The sequence below is a fragment of the Panthera uncia genome, chromosome A2 (genome assembly GCF_023721935.1).
Source record: "Panthera uncia isolate 11264 chromosome A2, Puncia_PCG_1.0, whole genome shotgun sequence".
NCBI classification, from domain to species: Eukaryota; Metazoa; Chordata; class Mammalia; order Carnivora; family Felidae; genus Panthera; species Panthera uncia.
This window is the reverse complement of record NC_064816.1, coordinates 3,798,084-3,818,802: the sequence shown is the minus strand read 5'-3', so window position 1 is coordinate 3,818,802 and position 20,719 is coordinate 3,798,084. Positions and strand designations below refer to the sequence as shown.

The window sequence follows — 20,719 nt, the reverse complement described above, 5'->3', positions numbered from 1 at the left end:
CAGACGGTTCTTTAACAGGAAAAGACCAACTTTCAACCTGTATTTTGGTATTTTCGAGGCTTCTGAGCCATATTACCGTAGACCAACCTCCTAGAATGGGAAGGTCTTGAATAGTGCCCCTGAATGTTTAAGACTGCATTATGCAAATAAATAGCACCTACTCACGTACCTCACCAAGACACTACGTTTGCAAGCAGAGCGTGTTTTCAGAACTGTCTGAATTTTACACGTGAACAGATGAACTAGTTTTAAAAGGACCCAATTCCAGACGCAAACCCTATCATCTACCAAGATATTTGAGGAACTGACGAATCCCGGTACATCCTAGACAGAGACCCTGCCGAGTTACCTACAGCATGTTCTTGAAGCTGCTCAGGAAGGTCTTTCATTTCTCCCTCGACTAGCTCTCTGCTATCGGACAGGGACTCTGGGAGGTTATCCGCATCATCGTCTTCTACGCCGTCTGCAACGCTTCCATTATCGATTTCTGCTTCGTCCAACACGCTGATATCCATCATGTCGATGTCCTGCAAGTTCTCCAGACTTGTTTCAACGTCCTCCTGTGACAAAACAAAACATAACCACCACGTGGCCGCCATGGGTCAATCCACCAAGTTGAGTCACTAGCAAGGCTGCACATACCTGTCCATCCCCAGAGTTTTCCTCTAGTCCATTGTCTTCCACACCCTCTTCTTCTGGCTTACGTCCTGGAGAAAGAATCATTTACGCCATGAGATCCGTGACATCTATACTCCAGAAGCAGTAACTTTTATAGGCCCTGAGCATTCCAGAAGTAGACACCAACACCACGGCACTTCCCAACTTAGGGATGGTAAGACCATTTGGGACTGGACAGCCTGCTCCTACCCCAGGCAGAAGAGTTCTGTTCTCGACAAGCGGCCGTGCAAGTGTGAGGAGCTAGAAATGAGTGCATAGGAAGGTCGGGGCAGATCAGACCTGTTTTGAGGCCCGGCCTCCGTGTCGAGTGGCTCTGGTTGTGGGAAAAGAGTATTTCACACAGTGTGCTGCCTTTTAGTTAAGAAAGAGCAAGCGTATTTTCCTACAAAACTAACACAAGACAACATAAATAAGCAAAAAGGAAAAACCATTCATAATTTTACCACCTGGAGTTATCACTCCCCGTGTTATCATATACTTACATACACAGACATCCTCTCCTATCTTGATACCTACGTACGCGTAAGATGCTTACAAAAATGGCACCGTACGGTCATTCTGTGATCTCGTCACTTAGTATCTTATGAACGTGTTTCCGTATTCTTTAACGGCATCATCTAGAGATACCACCATTGATCTAATTAATACATACAGGTAGAAATTCAAGAAAAAGCTTATAAGGATGAACATCCTGGCAGTTTTCTTAAACGTTTTTTTATTTTAGAGAGAGAGAGAGAGAGACAGAGAGAGAGAGAGAGAGAGAGAAAGAGCACATGCGCGAATGGGGGAGGGGCAGAGAGAGGAGGAGACACAGAATTGGAAGCAGGCTCCAGGCTCTGAGCTGTCAGCACAGAGCCTGACACGAGGTTCAAACTCACGAACTGTGAGACCATGACCTGAACTGAAGTCGGACACGAAATCGACCAAGCAACCCAAGAACCTCCTGGCAATTCTTTTTGCACATAGGCAATTACCATTCTAGAACATATTTCTAGAAAGGGCATTCCCAAGACAAAGGGTATTTTTAAGGCTTTTATTAAAAAAGAAAAAAGATCCCACCTATTATCAAGATAGGTCACTCCAATTCACACAGCTCCATCAACTATGAATGAAACTGCCCATCTTTCCAAATCTTTGGTAAAATCAGGTATTAATTTTTACCTTTGTCAATGCACTACGCAAAAAAAGGAATACTGTCTTCACCACAATTTATCTTAGGTTGCATTTTTTGTTCAGGACGCTGGACTCACCCCTTAACCCTTCTCACTCAACCTCTTAATGTTTCTTATGAATAGATTGCTACATTCACAAGCTGTTCTGAAGACAACAGTTCACAACGGCCAGCAGGTTGGCACTTTCATCTAAATAGTAATTATGTAGCCAATGCCTTTAATTTTTATACAAATTATCAGATGAATAAAAAAAATAGAAAAAATGCAAATGATACTAGAAATGACAGATCTAAAGAGAAAAGGGAAATCATTAGCCACAGTAGTAATGAAAACTATAGGGCAGAAGTGGAATTTTTGGTCCGAGAACAGGCTTGCGAAAATTAAACCCTTTTCATCACAAAGAACGAAATCCCAGGTACGAAGTACACGAAGTACACGAAGTACACGAAGTACGCTGTGGAGGCCGAGTCTCAACAGCACAGTGCAACGCAGTGAGCTCACATGCTTTCGAACTACAGCTCCTGGTCACGGAGGCAGAGCTCAGCTTCTGGAAGGATGCGGCAAGGGTTGCTGATCAGCTACCTTTACTCAGTCACAAATCCTCAGAAAAACTCACTTCCTTCAAGACCTTTTTCCCAAAATGAAGATCAGTTTCTTAAAGCCAGTAGCTGTTTTTCCAAGTCACGTAAGGGAAACAAACGTTAACTTGCTTACATTTAAGGATTTATCTTGTGAGTGTGCAAGATGCATTAACATTTAGGGCAAAGGGCGGGGGAGCGGCAAAAACACAAACCTAATCATGGATACCGTAATTGAGTTTTCTAAAAAAAACCCTCAGGGGTAAGAATTTCCTTATAACATCTGTTCCCTGATTTTTCCATATTCTAATTTCATTCAGCAATATCAGGAAATCTGAAAAGTTTTTTAGGAATACCTTCTTCAAAACATAGAGCGTGTGGCACCTGGGTAGCTCTTTGGGTTAAGCGTCAGACTTGTCTCAGGTCATGATCTCAACGTTTTTGAGTTCGAGCCCCGCGTTGGGCTCTGTGCCGACAGCTCGGAGCCTGAAGCCTGCTTCGGATTCTGTGTCTCCCTCTCTGCTCCTCCCCTCCCCCACCCACACACTCTCAAAAATAAACATTAACCCTCCCCCCGCCCAAGAACATGACACTAACAGCACCATTCAATACATTATGTGCAAATAGTCTTTAGTGGCTGGCGGGGAACACCGTTAGCGTTTTATAATATCTCCATGGCAAAATATGCCTTAAGCTTTAAAAAAATGTCTGGAACTCAACCCAGCGCTCTTTATATAAATATACCAAGAAGATGCACTAGCAGCATGTCCACGGATTATATTTGATAAAGCTGCTATCATTCTAGAATACATACCTCGTACATCCTAGTTACTAGGAAAACTCTAAGTAGGTCACCGTGAACTTTCAACCCTTTACTGATCTCTCCCTTCCACAAGAGGCAGCAGGTTTCCCACAAGCAAAATCAGTTTTCCACGTTCACAGTCACCTTTGCTCCAGAGCAGCAGCACGGGCACACTGCAGCCCAGACTCCTCACGGGGGAGCTCTCTCAAGTAAGAAACCAGCAGAGGTCAAGACGAACATGTATGTGGTTTGCTTTTTGTTTTTTAATATTTATCTGAGAGAGAGACAGAGAGACAGAATCGGAAGCCAGCTCAAGGCTCTGAGCTGTCAGCACAGGGCCCGAGATGGGGCCCGACACAGGGCTCGAACTCACGAACCACGAGATCGTGATCTGAGCCGAAGTTGCAAGTTTAACCCACTGAGCCACCCAGGCACTTCAAGAGAACGTGTGCTGGGAAGAACAGGCTTCAGTACAAAAAGCGTAACGCTGGTCGGGAAGCTTACCGAGAGCAACTATTTGGGAAAGCCACTCTTCTAAAGAGGAGACAGGTGTTTAAGTCGATCCAAAATGGATAAAAATGAAAACCACAGCTCTCTAGAATAAGCCAAAGTGCCATCTTTATGTCCAGAGAAAAGGAGGCCCCTCAAATCCTCCCTCCGGAGTAAACAGCATCCTTGTTCACAGCCTCCTAACTACAAGGTATTGCTCTACTCACTCTGCTCTGGCATCGGTAACCTGTAGAGCAGGAACCTATCCCTTGCCCTCTTGCCTGGGATTCCATCTCCTCTTCCTCCCCTGAGCTTCTTTCTGCCTCAGGACTCACCAGTTAACTGCCTCCTCCGACTCTGCCAGGGTCCCCCCAAAGCACGAGTGGCCAGATGCACGCGGGCAGGTCATTACTTTTAAAACGTATCTGATTACGGGTGCCCGGGTGGTTCATGGTTCCTGAGCTTGAGCCTTGCGCCGGGATCTCTGCTGTCAGCACAGATCTCTGCTTCGCTCTCCCTCTGTCTCGGCCCCTCCCCTGCTCGTTCTCTTAAGTAAATAACTTAAAAAAAAATAAAATAAAATGTATTCTATTACACATTTATGCAATCATATGCTCAAAAACAGTCACACTCCTCACTGTCATTTTTACTTCACGAATAAAAGATTCAGCCTCGTTTTCTTGCACTACATGTTAATCCACCTCCATCTTTTATTTTGTACTGTGGATATTCCTTAGGTTAGGGACTCCCACGCAAAGAGGCTTTATTAAAAAAATTTTTTTTCACATTTATTTATTTTTGAGAGAGACACAGCACAAGCAGAGGAGGGGCAGAGAGAAGGAAACACAGAATCCGAAGCAGGCTCCAGGCTCTGAGCTGTTAGCACAGAACCCGATGCGGGGCTCGAACTCACAAACTGTGAGATCACGACATGAGCTGAAGTCGGACGCTTAACCAACCGAGCCACCCAGGCGCGCCCCGAAGAGATTTATTAAATCATTTCCAAAAACTGCCCAATTCCGCACATCCTTGCTAACATGGAATATTAGAACGGTATAAAATTTTGCCAGGGTGAGAGGCCAAAATGAGAACTCTATTTTTTTCTTTGCTTTCCTTCAATTACTGCAAAAGAATCTTTTTTCATTATACAGGCCAATGTTTTTTCTTTGATCCATGAACCACTTGTTCATAATCTCTACTTTGTCAACTGGACTGTGAATTTTCCTTATTAAAAAAAATTTTAGTGTTTATTCATTTTTTTTTTTTTTATTTTTTTTTTTTTATTTTTGGGACAGAGAGAGACAGAGCATGAACGGGGGAGGGGCAGAGAGAGAGGGAGACACAGAATCGGAAACAGGCTCCAGGCTCTGAGCCATCAGCCCAGAGCCCGACGCGGGGCTCGAACTCACGGACCGCGAGATCGTGACCTGGCTGAAGTCGGACGCTTAACCGACTGCGCCACCCAGGCGCCCCTAGTGTTTATTCATTTTTGAGAGAGAGACAGAGAGAGAGCGAGCGAGCACGAATGGGGGCGGGGGGGGGGGGGCAGAGAGAGACGGAGACACAGAATCCGAAACAGGTTCCAGGCTACAAGTTGTCACCACAGAGCCCGACACTGGGCTCAAACTCATGAGCTATGAGAGCGTGACTTGAGCCAAAGTCAGACACTTAACCAAATGAGACCCCAGGTACTTATTTTCCTTATTCTATAATACTTGCTCTCAATCTGTTGCATCTGAGTTATTTACGTCGTCTTTTGCTGAGAGGATTAAACCTTTCGTGCAGCTAAGTTTATTAGCCTTCTTGTCCGTCGGTTTTAGTGTCATTTCAGGTCTTCACCAGGGTAACTATCAAAGTACTGTCCTAGCCAGAATTTTCTATTTGGCCTGGAAGGAGGAAGAACAGATCTTTTCCCACCATGAGATAGACAGCCAGCTGTTCCAGCACCATCTACTGAAAACCCCTCAGTGCCATTTTTAAGAGGAACAAATCCTCAAACTTCCCAGTTTCTGATATCCTATTAAAATTAGAGCAACTCCACATCACTGGTTTTCCATTATTTTTTTATTTTTTTTTAAATATTTATTTCTTTTGATGGAGAGAAAAGCATGTGTGTCAGGAATAACTGACAACTTTCTAATATGAAATCATCACATCTAGAAAAATGTTCTCAAAATTAGTCATGTCACAGGTTTTGAATATCGCTATTAGCTTTGCTATTTAGGGACACTAAACATACTACCTTTTACACCCACCTTGTCTTTGACTTACAAGTGTTACTGCCACCTCCAAAATCCAACAGAATAAACAATTTTAACTAGCTAGCAAGTTCAGTTGGCACACTGTTCCTGTTAGCCAGAACTTTATTTTTTCACATTTCTGAAGCTGTCACTGGCTAACTTGATTGCTTCAACAGTATTTCATTTCATGAGGCACATTCAGTCCAAGAGACCTTACAAACCCAGCACTGGCCCACGAGGAATGGAGATCACAGTAGCAGGGTACCGCTCTCCACAAAAAAGAACATGGGTGCCTGGAAGAAATGGCTGATTCCCAAGGTACAGCAGGAAAGTACTAGAGGAATACCCTCTTGCGCCAAAAATAAGAAAGTGGTCAAAGAGTGACACGGACATGTCAAAAGACACGTGAGTCAGACTGGAGGGCTCTCACTGGAACAATCTGAACATCATCAAAATAATCATCATAAGGTTTAACAACTTACTGAACAAAGTAAGAGTCTCTAAATTCACACTGATAAATAAAGGAGAAGAGCAAGCCATCCCTTATGGCAGAAAACAGACGAATAAATGTAGATAGAATAATACATTTAAAAACTCACCAATGGATAACCTAACGGATGCCAAAAGTAATGGAGAAAGAACAAGATGTGAACAAAAGTCTCAAAGTATCCTTCTCATAGATACAGTTACAAAGAGTAAGATAGTAACTTTCCAGTGGAGAAAAGGGAGGAACACCACTTTAAGTCAGTTACTCAAATGGACAGCATGTACCTCCAGAGAGGATACACCGCGAAGAGCAACACTTCTGTTGGTACTGCTGACCAAAGTGTGTAATTTGAACCTAATGAGGAAAAGAAATATGAATGAATAAACAAACCCCAATTAAAAAACCAAACTAGCCTTTGTAATAAACAATCTGTACTCTTCAAAAATGGCAATATCAAGAATACAATAGAAATCTTAAAAACTGTTACAGACGGGCACCTGGGGAGGGGGCTCAGTCGGTTGAATGTCCAACTTCAGTTCAGGTCATGATCTCACAGCTCATGAGCTGGAGCCTGGTGTGGGTGTCGGGCTCTGTGCTCACCGCACAGTGCATGGAGCCTGCCTCGAGCTCTGTGTCTCCCTTTTTCTCTCCCTCCCTCCTCCCCTCCCACCAAAATAAACATTAAAAAACAAAAAACAAAAAAACAAAAAAAACGTTACAGATAAAAGGAAACCAAAGAGACACGGCAACTGAATGCAATGTATGACCCTGGCTTTTTCTTCCTTTTGAGCCGTGAAGAACCTAATGTCTAAATAAAGTCTGAGCTTAGACAACTTTATTGATATTAACGTCTTCATTTTGATGACTACGGTTACGTAATACCCTTGCTTTTAGGCAATACTGGAGAATGTAGGGCAAAAGGGCACATGCCAGCAAATCATTCTCAAATAATTCAGGAACAAAACATACATACATACGTATACATACATATGAAGGCTGGGAGGAGAATAAAGAAATTTAGTAAAATGCTAACATCTGGGGAATCTGGACAAAGGATACACAAAAATTTCTCAGTCTTACATCTTTTCTCTAATATTAACTTGTGTCAAACAAACAAATCAGCAGCACAGGATCAGGTATTGGCTAAAAAGCAAACATATCAGTTTTGCTTTTTCCAGTTAAATTTACTTTTCTGACAATTATTTTAAAACATTCTGCTTAGGGGTGCCTGGGTGGCTCAGCTGATTAAACTCTCGTTTTGGCTCAGGTCATGATCTCAGGGTCAGGAGACGGAGCCCCGCTGACAACTTGGAGCCTGCTCGGGATTCTCGCTCTCCTTCTCTCTGCCCCTCCCTCCCTCACGCACATGCACTTGATCGCAAAAGAAATGAACGTTAAAAAAAAAAAAAAACAACTCTACCTAACAGGTTACTGGTATGACACTAGACAAGTGTTGAGATTACCTCAGACATACGTTCTAGGATTCTGATTAAAATAACCAACATGCAGATTTTAAACCATGGAGTTTGTTCACCAATTGGGCCAGAAAAAAGAACTTTATTTTCATTAAAATCTTGCTGAAGTGGGGGCCCCTGGCTGGCTCAGTCAGGTACGTGTCCTACTCTTGATGTCATGATCTCGAGGTGGTGGGATGGGGCCCTGCATCGGGCACGCACTGACAGCATGAAGCCTGCTTGGGATTGTTTCCCTTTTCCTCTGCCCCCTACCCCACTTACGCATGCCTGCCGAGTGTGCAAGTTCTCTCTCAAAATACATATTAAAAAAAAATCTTGCTAAAATGCAATAAAGTTGTTGAACATAATTCAGGAGAACTTACATACTTGCCCTATCAAACATCAAAATGTACTGCAGAGCTCCAGAATAGAATGAATTATGCCAACCAAAGAACCTGGTGCAAGAGTTTGTACTGAATGGTTCTGTTTTACACGAAGTCCTAGAAGAGGCAAAAGTAATCTACCGTGCAAGTAATCACAACAAACGTTTTTTAGGGAGGGTGTGAGGGGGCTCAAAGGAATGTGACTGGGAAAGGACAAGGAATTGGATAACACTGTTCCATATACTTGGATCCCTACCTACCTCACACCATACGCAAAAGTAAATTCCAAATGAATTAAACACCCATATTAAAAAACAAAACAATAAAAGTTACTCTATAATACGGAATATTTTTTATAGTTTTAGAGGAAAGGAAGGCCTTTTAAAACACAACATAAAATCTAGAAACCATATAGAATGGGTAGGTTGACAGTGCAGCCTGTGTTACAAATTAAAACTTTAACAACCTGAGGCGCCTGGGTGGCTCAGACAGTTTAGTGCCCAACTGTTGGTATCATGATCTCATAGTTCTTGGGTGAGCCCTGCGTTGGGCTCTGTGCTGACAGTGCAGATTGGGATTCTCTCTCTTCTCTGTCCCTCGCAAAATAAATAAAAAAACTAAAAACAAAAATTAAATAAAACAACCTAAACATCACGAACAAGTTTAAATTTTAAAATAGGAAAAAACAATTGCAATGTTTTTATACAGAGAGAGTCCTCAAAAGTCAGTAAAACAAACTCAGCAGAAAAGTGGGCAAAGGGCATGAAATGAAAAGGCAATTAAGAAAATACAGATGGCCAATTAACAGAAGCTGTTTAATCTACATAAAGAAATACAAACGAAAACTACCTGTGGAGAAATGCAGATAAGTATGATACCTTTCTTCTACATAAAAGACAACATTTAAAAAAAATACGTACTATTCAACATTGAGGGACAATTTAAATAGACACTCCCCCTCCCTGTGGTTGGTAGGGATATTAACCAGTATAGCCTGTTGAAGAGCCATTTGTCAGTAGCTTTTTTTTTTTTTTTTTTAATGCTTATTATTTGAGAAAGAGAGACAGAGAGACAGACAGCAAGCAGGGGAGGGGCAGAGAGAGAGGGAGACACAGAATCCGAAGCAGCCTCCGGGCTCTGAACTGCCAACAAAGAGCTTGACACGGAGCTTGAACCCACAGACCATGAGATCATGACCTCAGCTGAAGTCGGCCGCTTAACCGACTGAGCCACCCAGGGGCCCCCATTTGTCAGTAGCTATTTTAAAATAAAAGGCACATATCTTAACCCCACAATTCTTCTTCTATTAAAAGTTACCAAAAAAGATATTCCCTTAAATACACAAAAATATTTCTGATTCATGGCAGCAAAGATCATTGAAAATACCAAGTAAAAACTGGAAAAAAAAATCTCAACAGTCTAGTAATAAAGAAACTGATGATGGGGTGCCTGGGTGGCTCAGTCGGTTAAGCGTCCGACTTCAGCTCAGGTCACGATCTCGCGGTCCGTGAGTTCGAGCCCCGCGTCGGGCTCTGGGCTGATGGCTCGGAGCCTGGAGCCTGCTTCCGATTCTGTGTCTCCCTCTCTCTCTGCCCCTCCCCCGTTCATGCTCTGTCTCTCTCTGTCTCAAAAATAAATAAAAACACTTAAAAAAAATTAAAAAAAAAAAAAAAGAAACTGATGAGCTAAGTTGTGGAATGTTGATACGAAACATTACTATTAAGCTATTTAAGAAATCAGGTCTTTTTACCTGTAATCACCGGGAATGCCCATAAAATGGTAAGTGAAAGAAGCAACCTACAAAATATTTTGTAAATTAAGACCTATTTTCTGGTTTTTTTTCCCCCCTAAGTTTATTTTTGAAAGGAGAGAGAACACTAGTGGGGGAGCAGTAGAGAGCGAGAGACACAGAACCTGAAGCAGGCTCCAGGCCCTGAGCTGCCCGCACAGAGCCTGACACAGGGCTTAAACCCACAAGCTGGGATATCGTGACCTAAGCCAAAGTTGGACGTTTAACTGACTGAGCCACCCAGGTGTCCCAGACCCATTTTCTTAAAGAGAAAAATATATTTGTACAGCTGTATACATGTCTTTGTGCATTTTTTTTTAAAAAAGACTGCATATACACAGGAAAGTCCAGGAAAGTATCCCCAACCGTCTAATAACTGGTAAAAAAGTAACTTCTACATTTTACTTAATACAGGTCTGTGTTTAAAAAACAAAAACTGGGGCGCCTGGGTGGCTCAGTCGGTTAGGCATCCAACTTTGGCTCAGGTCATGATCTCACAGTTTGTGAGTTCAAGCCCCGCATCCGGCTCTGTGCTGACAGCTCAGAGCCTGGAGCCTGCTTTGGATTCTGTGTCTCCCTCTCTCTCTCTGCCCCTTCCCCACTCAAGCTCTGTCTCTCTCCAACTCTCAAAACTGAATAGATGTTTAAAAAAAAAAAAAAGATTAAAAAACATCAAAAACAAAATACCCACTTAGAATACTTTACTTCCTTTCTTTCTTTCTTCTTTTTCCAATCAAAAAGAAAAAGAGATCCAACAGACTCTATTTCCCTCCAGGGTGACCATCTTTCTGTAATTTTCCAGTACTCTTTGCCCTGGCAAAGACATTTACTTGGACAAAGCCAAAAATGCATAATGTACTATAGACCACAGAAGTGACTTTATTCCAAAGTCAAGTCACCTGGCTGCTTTTCTCCAAGAGCTCACACCACACAGTGTGACACATAGGGACTGACATTGGTCTTAGACACTTCAAACCCAATTCTTCACCACTGGCCAGACAATATAAATATTTCATTTTGTTTTTGGGGTTGAGCAACAAAGCCACCAATTATCAACAACTTTCAGAACAGTTCAAATGCTCAGTTTTAGTGGATTCTTTCTTAAAAGAGTAGCTGGATGTTACTCAATTAAATTACTGAGTGAATACTGAAGAAAAAGAAAGACAAGGAAGATAGAGCCCTTGCCCTCCACAATCTCAACACTGACAAGGTGACATAAGCATTAAAGCAAAGTATAAGGAGCCAGGTCATCGCACTGTAGAAGATCTAAGGAGGGAAGAGCTGCTGCCGATGGGATCACAGTTGTCTGTCGATGGACAAAGACTTGAATGCAGACAGAGGGGGAAAAAGGGGAGGTACAACACGTAAATTCAGGCAAAGAAGTTCAAGAAAGGAAACATGTTTGGGGCCTGACTAAAGCCCAGGATGTAGTAGAGGAAGGTGGTAGGGGTGAAGAAAGAAATAGAGATTTGGGTGAGATAGTGAAGATCATTAATGCCACGTGCAATGTGGCATTTCTGCAGTAGGCGATTTTGAAAGCAATGCTGTAAGAGTGACGAGCCTTGTTTTGGCCAGGTGGTATTTAAAAAAGAAGTTATGTTTTGCAAGTCAGAGAAATAGGAGACCCAAGCAGTCCTAAATACTCTCTACGTAAAGAAGAAGGTTAAGAGTCTGGACAAACAAGAGCTGCTGAGAAATCTACAGAGTAAAATGAATAAATACGTAAATACCCTTCCCACTCTGTCTGAGTTCCTAAATACTAGAGAAACAAAATATACCAGAAGAGTCTTACTGGAAATGCAAAGCTTCATTCCAGGCCGTCTGGAGTCACAGGGCAGTCCACAGGCCCCAAATACAGCCAAGTAAGCAGGCAGGCACATTAGCAGAGAAAGTAATTGTGAAGAGAGCTCCTAAAGTTGGCAGTGCTTATAAGATTCTCAATACCTTTGCTGGATCTCTTTGATGTCTTCTTGTTTCCCTCAGAGGTAATTTCAATTTCATCAGGATTACCCCCTTCATCTTCAATTGCCTAAAGGGAAGGTTAAAAAGAAAAAGTTAACCAAAAAAGGCAACATGCAGACTTGACTTTCATGGAGACTTCCGGAAAGGGCTGCCCCCCAACTCCTCTGTGGTCTAGCTCTATGTTGGAACAATGACTCTGGAGTCAGACAGACTCCACCAGTCCTTAGCTGTATGGATTAAGGCGCATTTACTTACTCTGAATAGTTCACCCTGGAACGTGAGGCTAATAAAAGTATTCACCCTAGAAGGTCGTCCCGAGAACTCTCATCTGTGTAAATCAAGCACTCAACAATCAGCTGTTTTAACGCTATCATCACCACAACCTAGTTTATTCTCTTCCTGGACCAAGAAGAACTCAAAAAGGGAAAAGCACCCTCTTCCATTTCCTACGACTTCACCCAGCAATGTGCTGTTGACCCTCTGTGACCCCCTCTCCATGCCGTGCCTACACTTAGCACTGTCTGGACAGACTAGTTACTAACGCTCACAGGCGGAGATCATAGCGTGTGCAGCACAAGACTGAACCGACACGTATTACCTCATCAGGTCACCCACACCTATGACGGCCTGCAAAGGTCTCGCTCTTAAGCGCTAGGGGAGCCACCTGAAAGGACACAGGATTACAAGGCTCTCCCGGCAAGCCGGACCTCCCATCCTGAGAGCCTGTCCTTCACTTGAACAGCCCACACCCACGCGCGGCACAACACGCCCAGCACCGAGGAGGCACTCGGCAAACGGGTACTGGGCAGGTCGCTGATGACCTCCCTGGATGCTGGGCTGTGCTTTCCGGCTTTACCCAGAACCCTGTCTCTCGGTACTGTACTCTCCTGTGAGCACGAGGTCTATTTAAACCCGCTGCAAACGCTGTGTTTTATTCGTCGGTGGTTTCAGAAATTTCAGGGTGGAAGGAGTTTTCCAGCGGGGAAGGCTGAACTTGAAATGGGTCTTAGGAGCTTCCACATCTAGTCCATACCAGGAGCAAAGAAAGTCTCTCCCTTCTGTCCAAAGCCAGAGCAAGGAGGAAGAAGTGGAAGTTCCGCTCTGGGACCCAGGAAAGCACAACCAGGAAGTCCCCCATGTTCTTCCTGGCAACAGAGGGTTCTGGAATCCTGCAGGGGGAACAGAGACCTGCCCCCAGACAGAAGGCGTAGCGTTCTGCCCCTCGGTGCGTCTCCCCTGGGTGCAGTGTTTACAGGATCATCTCTAGGGGCACCGTGGGCTCTGAGTCATCCTTACGGAGCTCCGCGAACTGCACTCTCTGTGCTCCCTCCGCCTTTTCCTCATTTCCTTCCTGGAAAAGTGACTGGAGAAGGGACACCAGGTGGTGAAAACAGAAAAGAAAAGGAGCAGCAGTGGTTCCAGACTCGCTGGGGCGGGGGAGCGGATACACACAAACGCTGATGCCATTTCTGCACGACCACCGCATCCCTGAGAAAACGAGGGGACAGCGGAGGAAGCCAAGACGGCTCAGAGGGGACAGTGCTGGAAGGTCCCCGCAGTCACACACCAACCGGTCTCCGCCACCAACGTGACAGGCAGGTCCAACGCCACCCTAGCAGCCCTGCAGACCGTCCGGGGTGAAAGAAGGATGGAGGTCCCGATTTGGCTTTGCCGGCGGGGGGCCCCGGTGGCCAAGCAGGCCGACCCCAAGTCCCCAGGTGCCGACCCTCGGCCTGCGGGCACTTCTGTCAAGGTACACGTCTCGGCTGACGGACGACGCCGAGTCTCGAACAAAGGAGGTCGGAATCCACAGCGAGAGAAACACAAGCTCCAGCGAGAAAGGCCCGACCGACTCTGAGCTGATCGACTGCTGGTTCTCAAGTCCGAGCTTCCTCGTTCGGAAAATAGGAACCCCTGCTTCCTCTGAACAGTGATCGGTAACAAATAAAGCCCCGACACGCGACTGTCCGGGGGCCAGAATCACAGATCACGTCGCCTGCAGGGGCTGCCGGCCGCGGAGGCCGAGATTACGCGGGAGACGGCCCCAGACAGCGCCGGGCGGACGGGAAAAGGCAAAGAGGCCGAGAGCAACGCGCGGAAAGCGGAACCGCAGGGCCCCGACGCGCAGCTGACTCGTGCTTCCCGCGCCGGCCCCTCAGGGCTCCCCCCACGGCGGGGGTCACGACGATCCCGCCTCCGCAGACCAGCCGCACAGGGGAGCGGAGCGAGCCGGGCCCACCGCGCACCCGCACGTGCCAGGCCCCGGGCCAAGCCCGCCTCGCGCGGCCTCGGCTGATCCGACCACGAGGGCGCCACCGTCCCTTCTGCTCGGGGAGCGTCCACGGGCTTCCAGGCCCCCGACCGGGCCGCGGAGCCCGGCGTCCGGACCCCCGGACGGGAGCCCCCACGCTGCCTGCGTCCGGGAGAAGCCCTGAAGCGGCCCCCGCGCTCCTCCCGCCAACGTCTCCGCGGCCCCGGTCGCCACGGTAAACACTGGCCTCCCTCCCCTGGGGTTTTCTGGACCTGCGGCTGGCAAGTCCGTAAACCGCTTTTTCTCTCTTTTTTTCTTTTTTTTTTTTAAGCGTTTGGACGCGCTCTTGGCACGCCTTTGTGAATTAGCCCTCCGGTCGAGGTGCGTCGGCCCTAACGGGTCAAGGCGCATCCCCACCTTCGGAGAACGGCCGGCGGCCGGCGCGGGTTCCAATCCCGCCGCCTCGTCTCCGCGGCCGTGTGACCTTGGCCGAGTCCCCCGGCCTCGCCCGGGAAAAGAGGGTTTCCGGGCTTCCTGTCGTTTTCGCTGGCCGCGACGGGACAGCGAGAGGAAGGCCCTCCGCGCAGCGCCTGGTGCGGAAAACAGGGGCCCCCGGCCCAGGTGCCCCGCCGCCCGCCCGCCGCCGCAAGGCCGCGGCGCTGTCCCCGGGTCGCGCCGACGCTCTCTTCTCTCTCCTGAGCGGCGCTGCGCTTCGCACCCAGGACCCGCTGGGCTGGGCGCTCCCGCTGAGGCCTCGGAGGAGCCGGGGAGAAGCCCGGGGCGCCAGGCCAGGCGCAGGCCCCGAAAAGGGCCAAAGGCGGACCCAGACACCGGGGGACCCCCGTCGCGGCCGCGAGGACCCCCCCCCCCACGCCCGCCACCTCCTGCCGCCCCCAGGGCCCCAGCTCCACCTTTTTGAGCCGCTCCATCAAAACGCTCTTATTGCCGCTCGAGTCCAGATTCCGTTTCCTCAGCTCCGCCCGCAGATCGATTACCCGCAGGTCGCTGAGGCGCCGCGTCCCGGTCTCGGACGAGGCAGAGCTCAGAGCCGCTGCGCCCGCCGCACCCGAATCGCCTAGGCCTGAGAGAGTCTCCGCCATTCCAGGGACCCTGGCTCCGCCGCCCACTTCACACAGAACCGGGCCGGTTTTATCTCGGCTCCTAGCACAAAATGGCGCCGCCTGCGAGGGAACCGCTCCAGCCGCCCTGGCGCGCCTGGCTTCTGCGCAAGCGCACCCGGCGCGGAGCCGACGCTGCCGGTCGCGTCTGCACATGCGTGGTGAGCGCTCACAGGGATGGGCGCAGGCGCGTTGCAGCTCGCCTGCCTCCCGCCGCGGACGGCCGCGACACATGCGTGCTGCAGTTACGGCGCCTGCGCGTTGTGGTGGGGAACGTGCGGTTGGTCGACGCGCGAGCGCGCGTGCTGCTAATAAAGCTGGCATGTGTGGCACGCATGCGCGGCCGGAAAGCGGGGCGGGAGAAAGCGAGTGCGTTTTCCTCTTAGGCGGCGCCATTTTGTGCTCAGAGCCGCTACAGCCGCCGGCGGTGTGGGAAGGAGGTGGCGGCGACGCGGGACCTGGGATGGCGGAGACTCTGGCAGGCTCCGGCGAGTCGGGTTCTGGCACAGCCGCTGTGGGGTCGGGTGCCTCGGAGGCTGGGACGCGGCGGCTGAGCGACCTGCGGGTGATCGACCTGCGGGCGGAGCTGAAGAAGCGGAACCTGGACACGGGCGGCAACAAGAGCGTCCTGATGGAGCGGCTCAAGAAGGTGAGGCGGCTCGACGTCCCGGGGTGGAGCAGGAGGTCGGGGCACGCCCCCGCGCGGGCCTGTCACCGCGGTTCCCGGACCTCCTTCCTCCACTCCCCGCTTGTGACGGACCCCGGCCCGAGCTCGCGGGGACCAGGGGGGGCCCGGCTGTGTGACCTTGGTCCGTCACCGCCCCTCTCTGTGTGTCTCGCCTTTGGTCCCCCTTCCAACCAGTGCCCTCGAGTGCCGAAAGCGCGTCTTGATAGCCACCGGCTGGCCCCGGGGCTTGTTCCGGGCCCCGGTTGGAGACTTGGTTCTGTGACCTTGGACAGGTGCCTTCTTCTCCCTTGCGCCTCAGTTTCCCCTCCTGGAGAACGGCTGACTGAGGGGCCTTGGAGATGTTGCAGGGGAGGGAGCTGCGCTGGTTCCTATTCCAGGGTCTTGGCTCGCAGGTCTTGCGCTCGACGGCTCTTCTTCCAGGGCCGTCCTCTGGCTGGCGGGCGCCTTGTCTTTCTCGGTCGCTTGAGCTGTGTCCCCAACATCCTTTGTAACGTGTTGCTCCGTCTCCCCGCTTCTGCGTTTATGCACCGCCCCCGCCCCGGGCCGCGCTGATCCCAACCCTGAGTATGGGGGGGGGGTGTCTCCCCAAGAACAGGCTCCTTGCAGGACTTGAGTTTGCCATCGAGTTCCCAGTCCTGCCCAGCCCCCCCCCTTGTTGAACGCCGCTCAGGCTTTGCCAGAAGGTGCGTCTAGCGCGGGGTCTCTGCTGGTTACCTTGAAGCGGAAGTTAGCGCGATCTTTAGGGCCCGCTTAGGACCGTCCTTGACCCCCGCTCGCACATCCCCCGGTGCCTCGCACCCAGCGAGGACCCGGACGTGCAAGCCTTTCGAAGGGCTTGCGGCTCAGGCAGCAGAAGCAGCGTGGCTCTTGGCGAGCGAGGGGTCGGCTCTGTCGGCTGCCGCGCTCCTCAACTTCGTTCGATTTTCTCTCTTCTTCACAGGCGGTTAAGGAGGAAGGGCAGGATCCCGATGAACTCGGCATCGCCTTGGAAGCCTCCAGCAAGAAGACGGCCAAGAGATGCGTCAAAGGTAGCGGCTTGTGCTGGTTGCCGCCTAAGGCCCGGCGCTCAGGGAACCTGCTAGCGGAACCGGTCCTGCAGCACCGGTTCTGTCCGCGGGCCGGAGGGGGGCTTTGGAGGTTCCCGTCTGACGATTCCGCTTGCTTTTTTGCTTTCGTCACCTTGCGAGTAGTTCTGGGAAGACGAAAGAGACTTTGCGGGTGCTAAGTAGGACGCCTGGGCTCTTGTCGTTGGGATTTTCGCTGAATTAGGGTGAGGCCCGCTCTTAAACCTGCTGTGGCTTCTTCCTGGGCTCAAAAACTAGGCTTTACACCGAGGGAAAGGACACCAGCAGGAGACTAAATAGAACCCAGCTGCCCGAAGGGTCCAAAATAGATTGTTGGGAGCGTTTACACCCAGCCTATTTTCCGCTGGTGAGTTGTTTCTTGTTCGCTTTAAGGCTTTATTTTTATTTATTTTTTTTTTTTTTATTTTTATTTTTTTCAACGTTTTTTTATTTATTTTTGTGACAGAGAGAGACAGAGCATGAACGGGGGAGGGGCAGAAAGGGAGGGAGACACAGAATTGGAAACAGGCTCCAGGCTCCAAGCCATCAGCCCAGAGCCTGACTCGAGGCTCGAACTCACGGACCGCGAGATCGTGACCTGGCTGAAGTCAGACGCTTAACCGACTGCGCCACCCAGGCGCCCCAAGGCTTTATTTTTAAGCAGTCTCTGCACCCAACGTAAAACCCCTGAGGTCAAGAGTCATGTGCTCCATGGACCGAGCTTGCCAGGTGCTCAGCAGTCAGATATTTTTTTTTCTCTCTCTCTCCCTTTTTTTTTTGACATGTGATTCAAATACTATAAAATTCGCCTGTTTACAGTGCACAATTTGTTACTTTTTAGTATATTCATAAGGCTGCGTCACTGCTACGTGATTCTAGAACATTTCCATCATCCTACGTAGAAGTCTTTGTGCCTATTAGCATTTGCTCCCCATTCCCCGCCTCCCTCCCCTGTGGGAAGTGTGTAATTGTTCTGTTCCACGTAAATAGGATCGCACAATACGTGGCCTTTTGTGCCTAGCTTCTTTCATTGAGCGTGTTTCCAAGAGTCTTCTGGTTTGTGACATCTGTCAGTGGTTCATTTCTTTTCGTGGATGGGACCAGCTGTTTCTGGAAGTATTTAGTTCCACAAAGCTTTGAAATCTTGTTACCGTCATTGGTTTTCGTCCTCAGTTTTTGTATGGATGAGGACAATCTGATTTTGGAACTTGCGTGTGATGTGGGTTATTTTCCTGAAAGGTGCCACCGCAAGAATTCTCACCGTGGGCTATACCCTGTTCATCTGAAAAAGAGTTAAATTTAGGCAGTGGAGCACACCCGCTTACAAAAGGAGAAAGTAATTTGTAGCGTTTTCAGTAACTTCGGTTTACTTTTTATTTATTTTTGGGACAGAGAGAGACAGAGCATGAACGGGGGAGGGGCAGAGAGAGAGGGAGACACAGAATCGGAAACAGGCTCCAGGCTCCGAGCCATCAGCCCAGAGCCTGACGCGGGGCTCGAACTCACGGACCGCGAGATCGTGACCTGGCTGAAGTCGGACGCTTAACCGACTGCGCCACCCAGGCGCCCCATTTCAGTTTACTTTTTAGAAGGGCTGTTCTAGGGGCGCCTGGGTGGCTTGGTCGGTTAAGCGTCTGACTTCTGCTCAGGTCATGATCTCACGGTCCGGGAGTTCGAGCCCCGCGTCGGGCTCTGTGCTGACGGCTCAGAGCCTGGAGCCTGTTTCAGATTCTGTGTCTCCCTCTCTCTCTGCCCCTCCCCTGTTCATGCTCTGTCTCTCTCTGTCCCAAAAATAAATAAACGTTAAAAAAAAATTAAAAAAAAAAAAAAGAAGGGCTGTTCTAGAAGGGCTTTTGCATGACTCATCTGTTTAAAAACTTTGCGTGTTTTGAAAGGTTAAACTTCTGAGTTAGGTTGCCTTAGGGATTTCCATTTAAGCTGAATTTTAAAACATTAACGTGCTGTTACTGCTCTTGTAACGGTCTGGTATCTATACTGATTAGTCAAGAGAATGCAGATTGAGAGCCCTGTATCTGTTAGAAGTTGTGTCTGAAAGTTCTTAATGTAGGTGCTCATTTAAAACTTGGGAGGTTCGAGGCTCACGAGTCAAAAATGTTCTTGGCTCTTAACAGGGACCTTTGCATTGTTAGACAAACCAGATTGTGGCTGAGTGCTTCCAGTGCGTGTCTGAACGTGTGGGTTGCACTTTAGGTGACATTAAAACTGCTTGGACTTACCATTTTGTCAAAAAAACAGCTTCGGTGGTCTTTATTTCTGCTGGTATAAAGAAATGTTTATACTAGTACAACCGTAGCTGGAGTTGGAGGGGCACCGGTCCCTTCCCCTTTGTTTTTCTGAGAAGTCACCAGAAGGGTCCTGGGGCCGAGGGCAGCTCCTGCAAGTTGTTCAGCTAGCGTGCTCTTTGCAGGTGTCTGCACATGTGGGTGTTGGTATGAAGTGCCAGACCCTCTTGTGTCTTGGCTGAAATTAGATCTTCAAAGGTTACGTCAAAGTGAAAAGTAGCTAAACTTTAGACACGCAAATTTTTGAAGCTTGTGGATGTGATTTTTGAAAGATTACCGTTCTGAATATTAGGTTTTCTAGCATCTTTGTCCGCCACCCCTTCAGCTTTTAGTTGCTGAAACCAGACCCTCGGAATTGGGGCGTGGCCCCTGCCCAGCTTTTGTCGTTCTGTTGGCCTTTAGGGAGGGCTTTTCTCGGTCTGCATCTGTCCTGTTTACGTCCTTTGTGGGTGCAGCAGGCTACGAGTTAGAGGTCCTGAAAGTGAGTGCAGCCACCAAACATTAAAAAAAAATTTTTTTTTTTGACGTTTATTCCTTTTATGAGGAACAGCACCAGCAGGGGAAGGATAGAAAGAGGGAGACACAGACTCTGAAGCAGGCTCCAGACTCCGAGCTGTCACCCCAGAGCCCGACGCGGGGCTCGAACTCACGAACTGTGGGACCATGATCTGAGCCGAAGTCAGGCGCCTCACCGACTGAGCCACCCGGGTGCCCCAGCTGCCAAACGTTTTTAGAGCGCATGTTGCGAGAGGGAGTGCTGGATTCCCACATAACGGGAGCCAGTGCAGCTGAGTCTTTGAGAACCGAACCAAGTTCTCAGCTGTCAGATGCAGCTAATAAACTGCTGGTGTCGTGGGAGTGTTAATGATATAAAGAGCAGAGAGCCTGACAGGTGATAAAGCTACACGTTTTGAGTGTTAACGGTGGCCCGGAGGGCGTGTGTGGGGGTACATACTGTTTGGATCTGTACTCAAAGATTGAGGTTTCTTCTGTTTAATTTTCTCATTTCAAAAAATTATGGAAGGGTTTAGATACTTTAGAAGCTGTATCAAATAGTTTAGAACATGTAAAACGTATACACATGAAAATAAAATGTTATCTCTAATTCTACCACTGTGTTTGAACCCCTGTTGATGATTGCCTTTGTTACTTTTACGTATGTGCTGTAAATACGTCTTCACATTTGGATGTATACAAACATGTACGTGCTATTTTTTTAAGTTTATTTTGAGAGGCCTGCTAGTGATGGGGGGGGGGGGGC

General features: G+C 48.4%; 2 protein-coding genes across 6 annotated transcripts in view; one reads left to right on the top strand and one right to left on the bottom strand.

Annotated features, from left to right (window-relative positions):
* The window catches only part of SAFB (scaffold attachment factor B), a 36,393-nt gene extending 20,855 nt beyond the window's left edge, over positions 1-15,538 (bottom strand). For 2 of the 3 annotated variants that reach the window (XM_049639687.1, XM_049639688.1), the window contains exons 1-4: positions 15,197-15,538; positions 12,017-12,101; positions 643-707; positions 354-560 (exon numbers count right to left, since the gene is read on the bottom strand). In XM_049639687.1, the coding sequence (XP_049495644.1) occupies positions 354-560; positions 643-707; positions 12,017-12,101; positions 15,197-15,385 (546 nt within the window). In that variant the 5' untranslated portion in view covers positions 15,386-15,538. Of the gene's footprint in view, positions 1-349; positions 561-642; positions 708-12,016; positions 12,102-15,196 lie in introns of those variants that run through there. The other variant, XM_049639689.1, reaches the window with a different exon arrangement.
* A 231-nt stretch (positions 15,539-15,769) lies between these two features.
* Positions 15,770-20,719, top strand: part of SAFB2 (scaffold attachment factor B2) — a 33,873-nt gene continuing 28,923 nt past the window's right edge. For 2 of the 3 annotated variants that reach the window (XM_049639690.1, XM_049639691.1), the window contains exons 1-2: positions 15,770-16,052; positions 17,032-17,119. In XM_049639690.1, the coding sequence (XP_049495647.1) occupies positions 15,867-16,052; positions 17,032-17,119 (274 nt within the window). In that variant the 5' untranslated portion in view covers positions 15,770-15,866. Of the gene's footprint in view, positions 16,053-17,031; positions 17,120-17,413; positions 17,523-20,719 lie in introns of those variants that run through there. The other variant, XM_049639692.1, reaches the window with a different exon arrangement.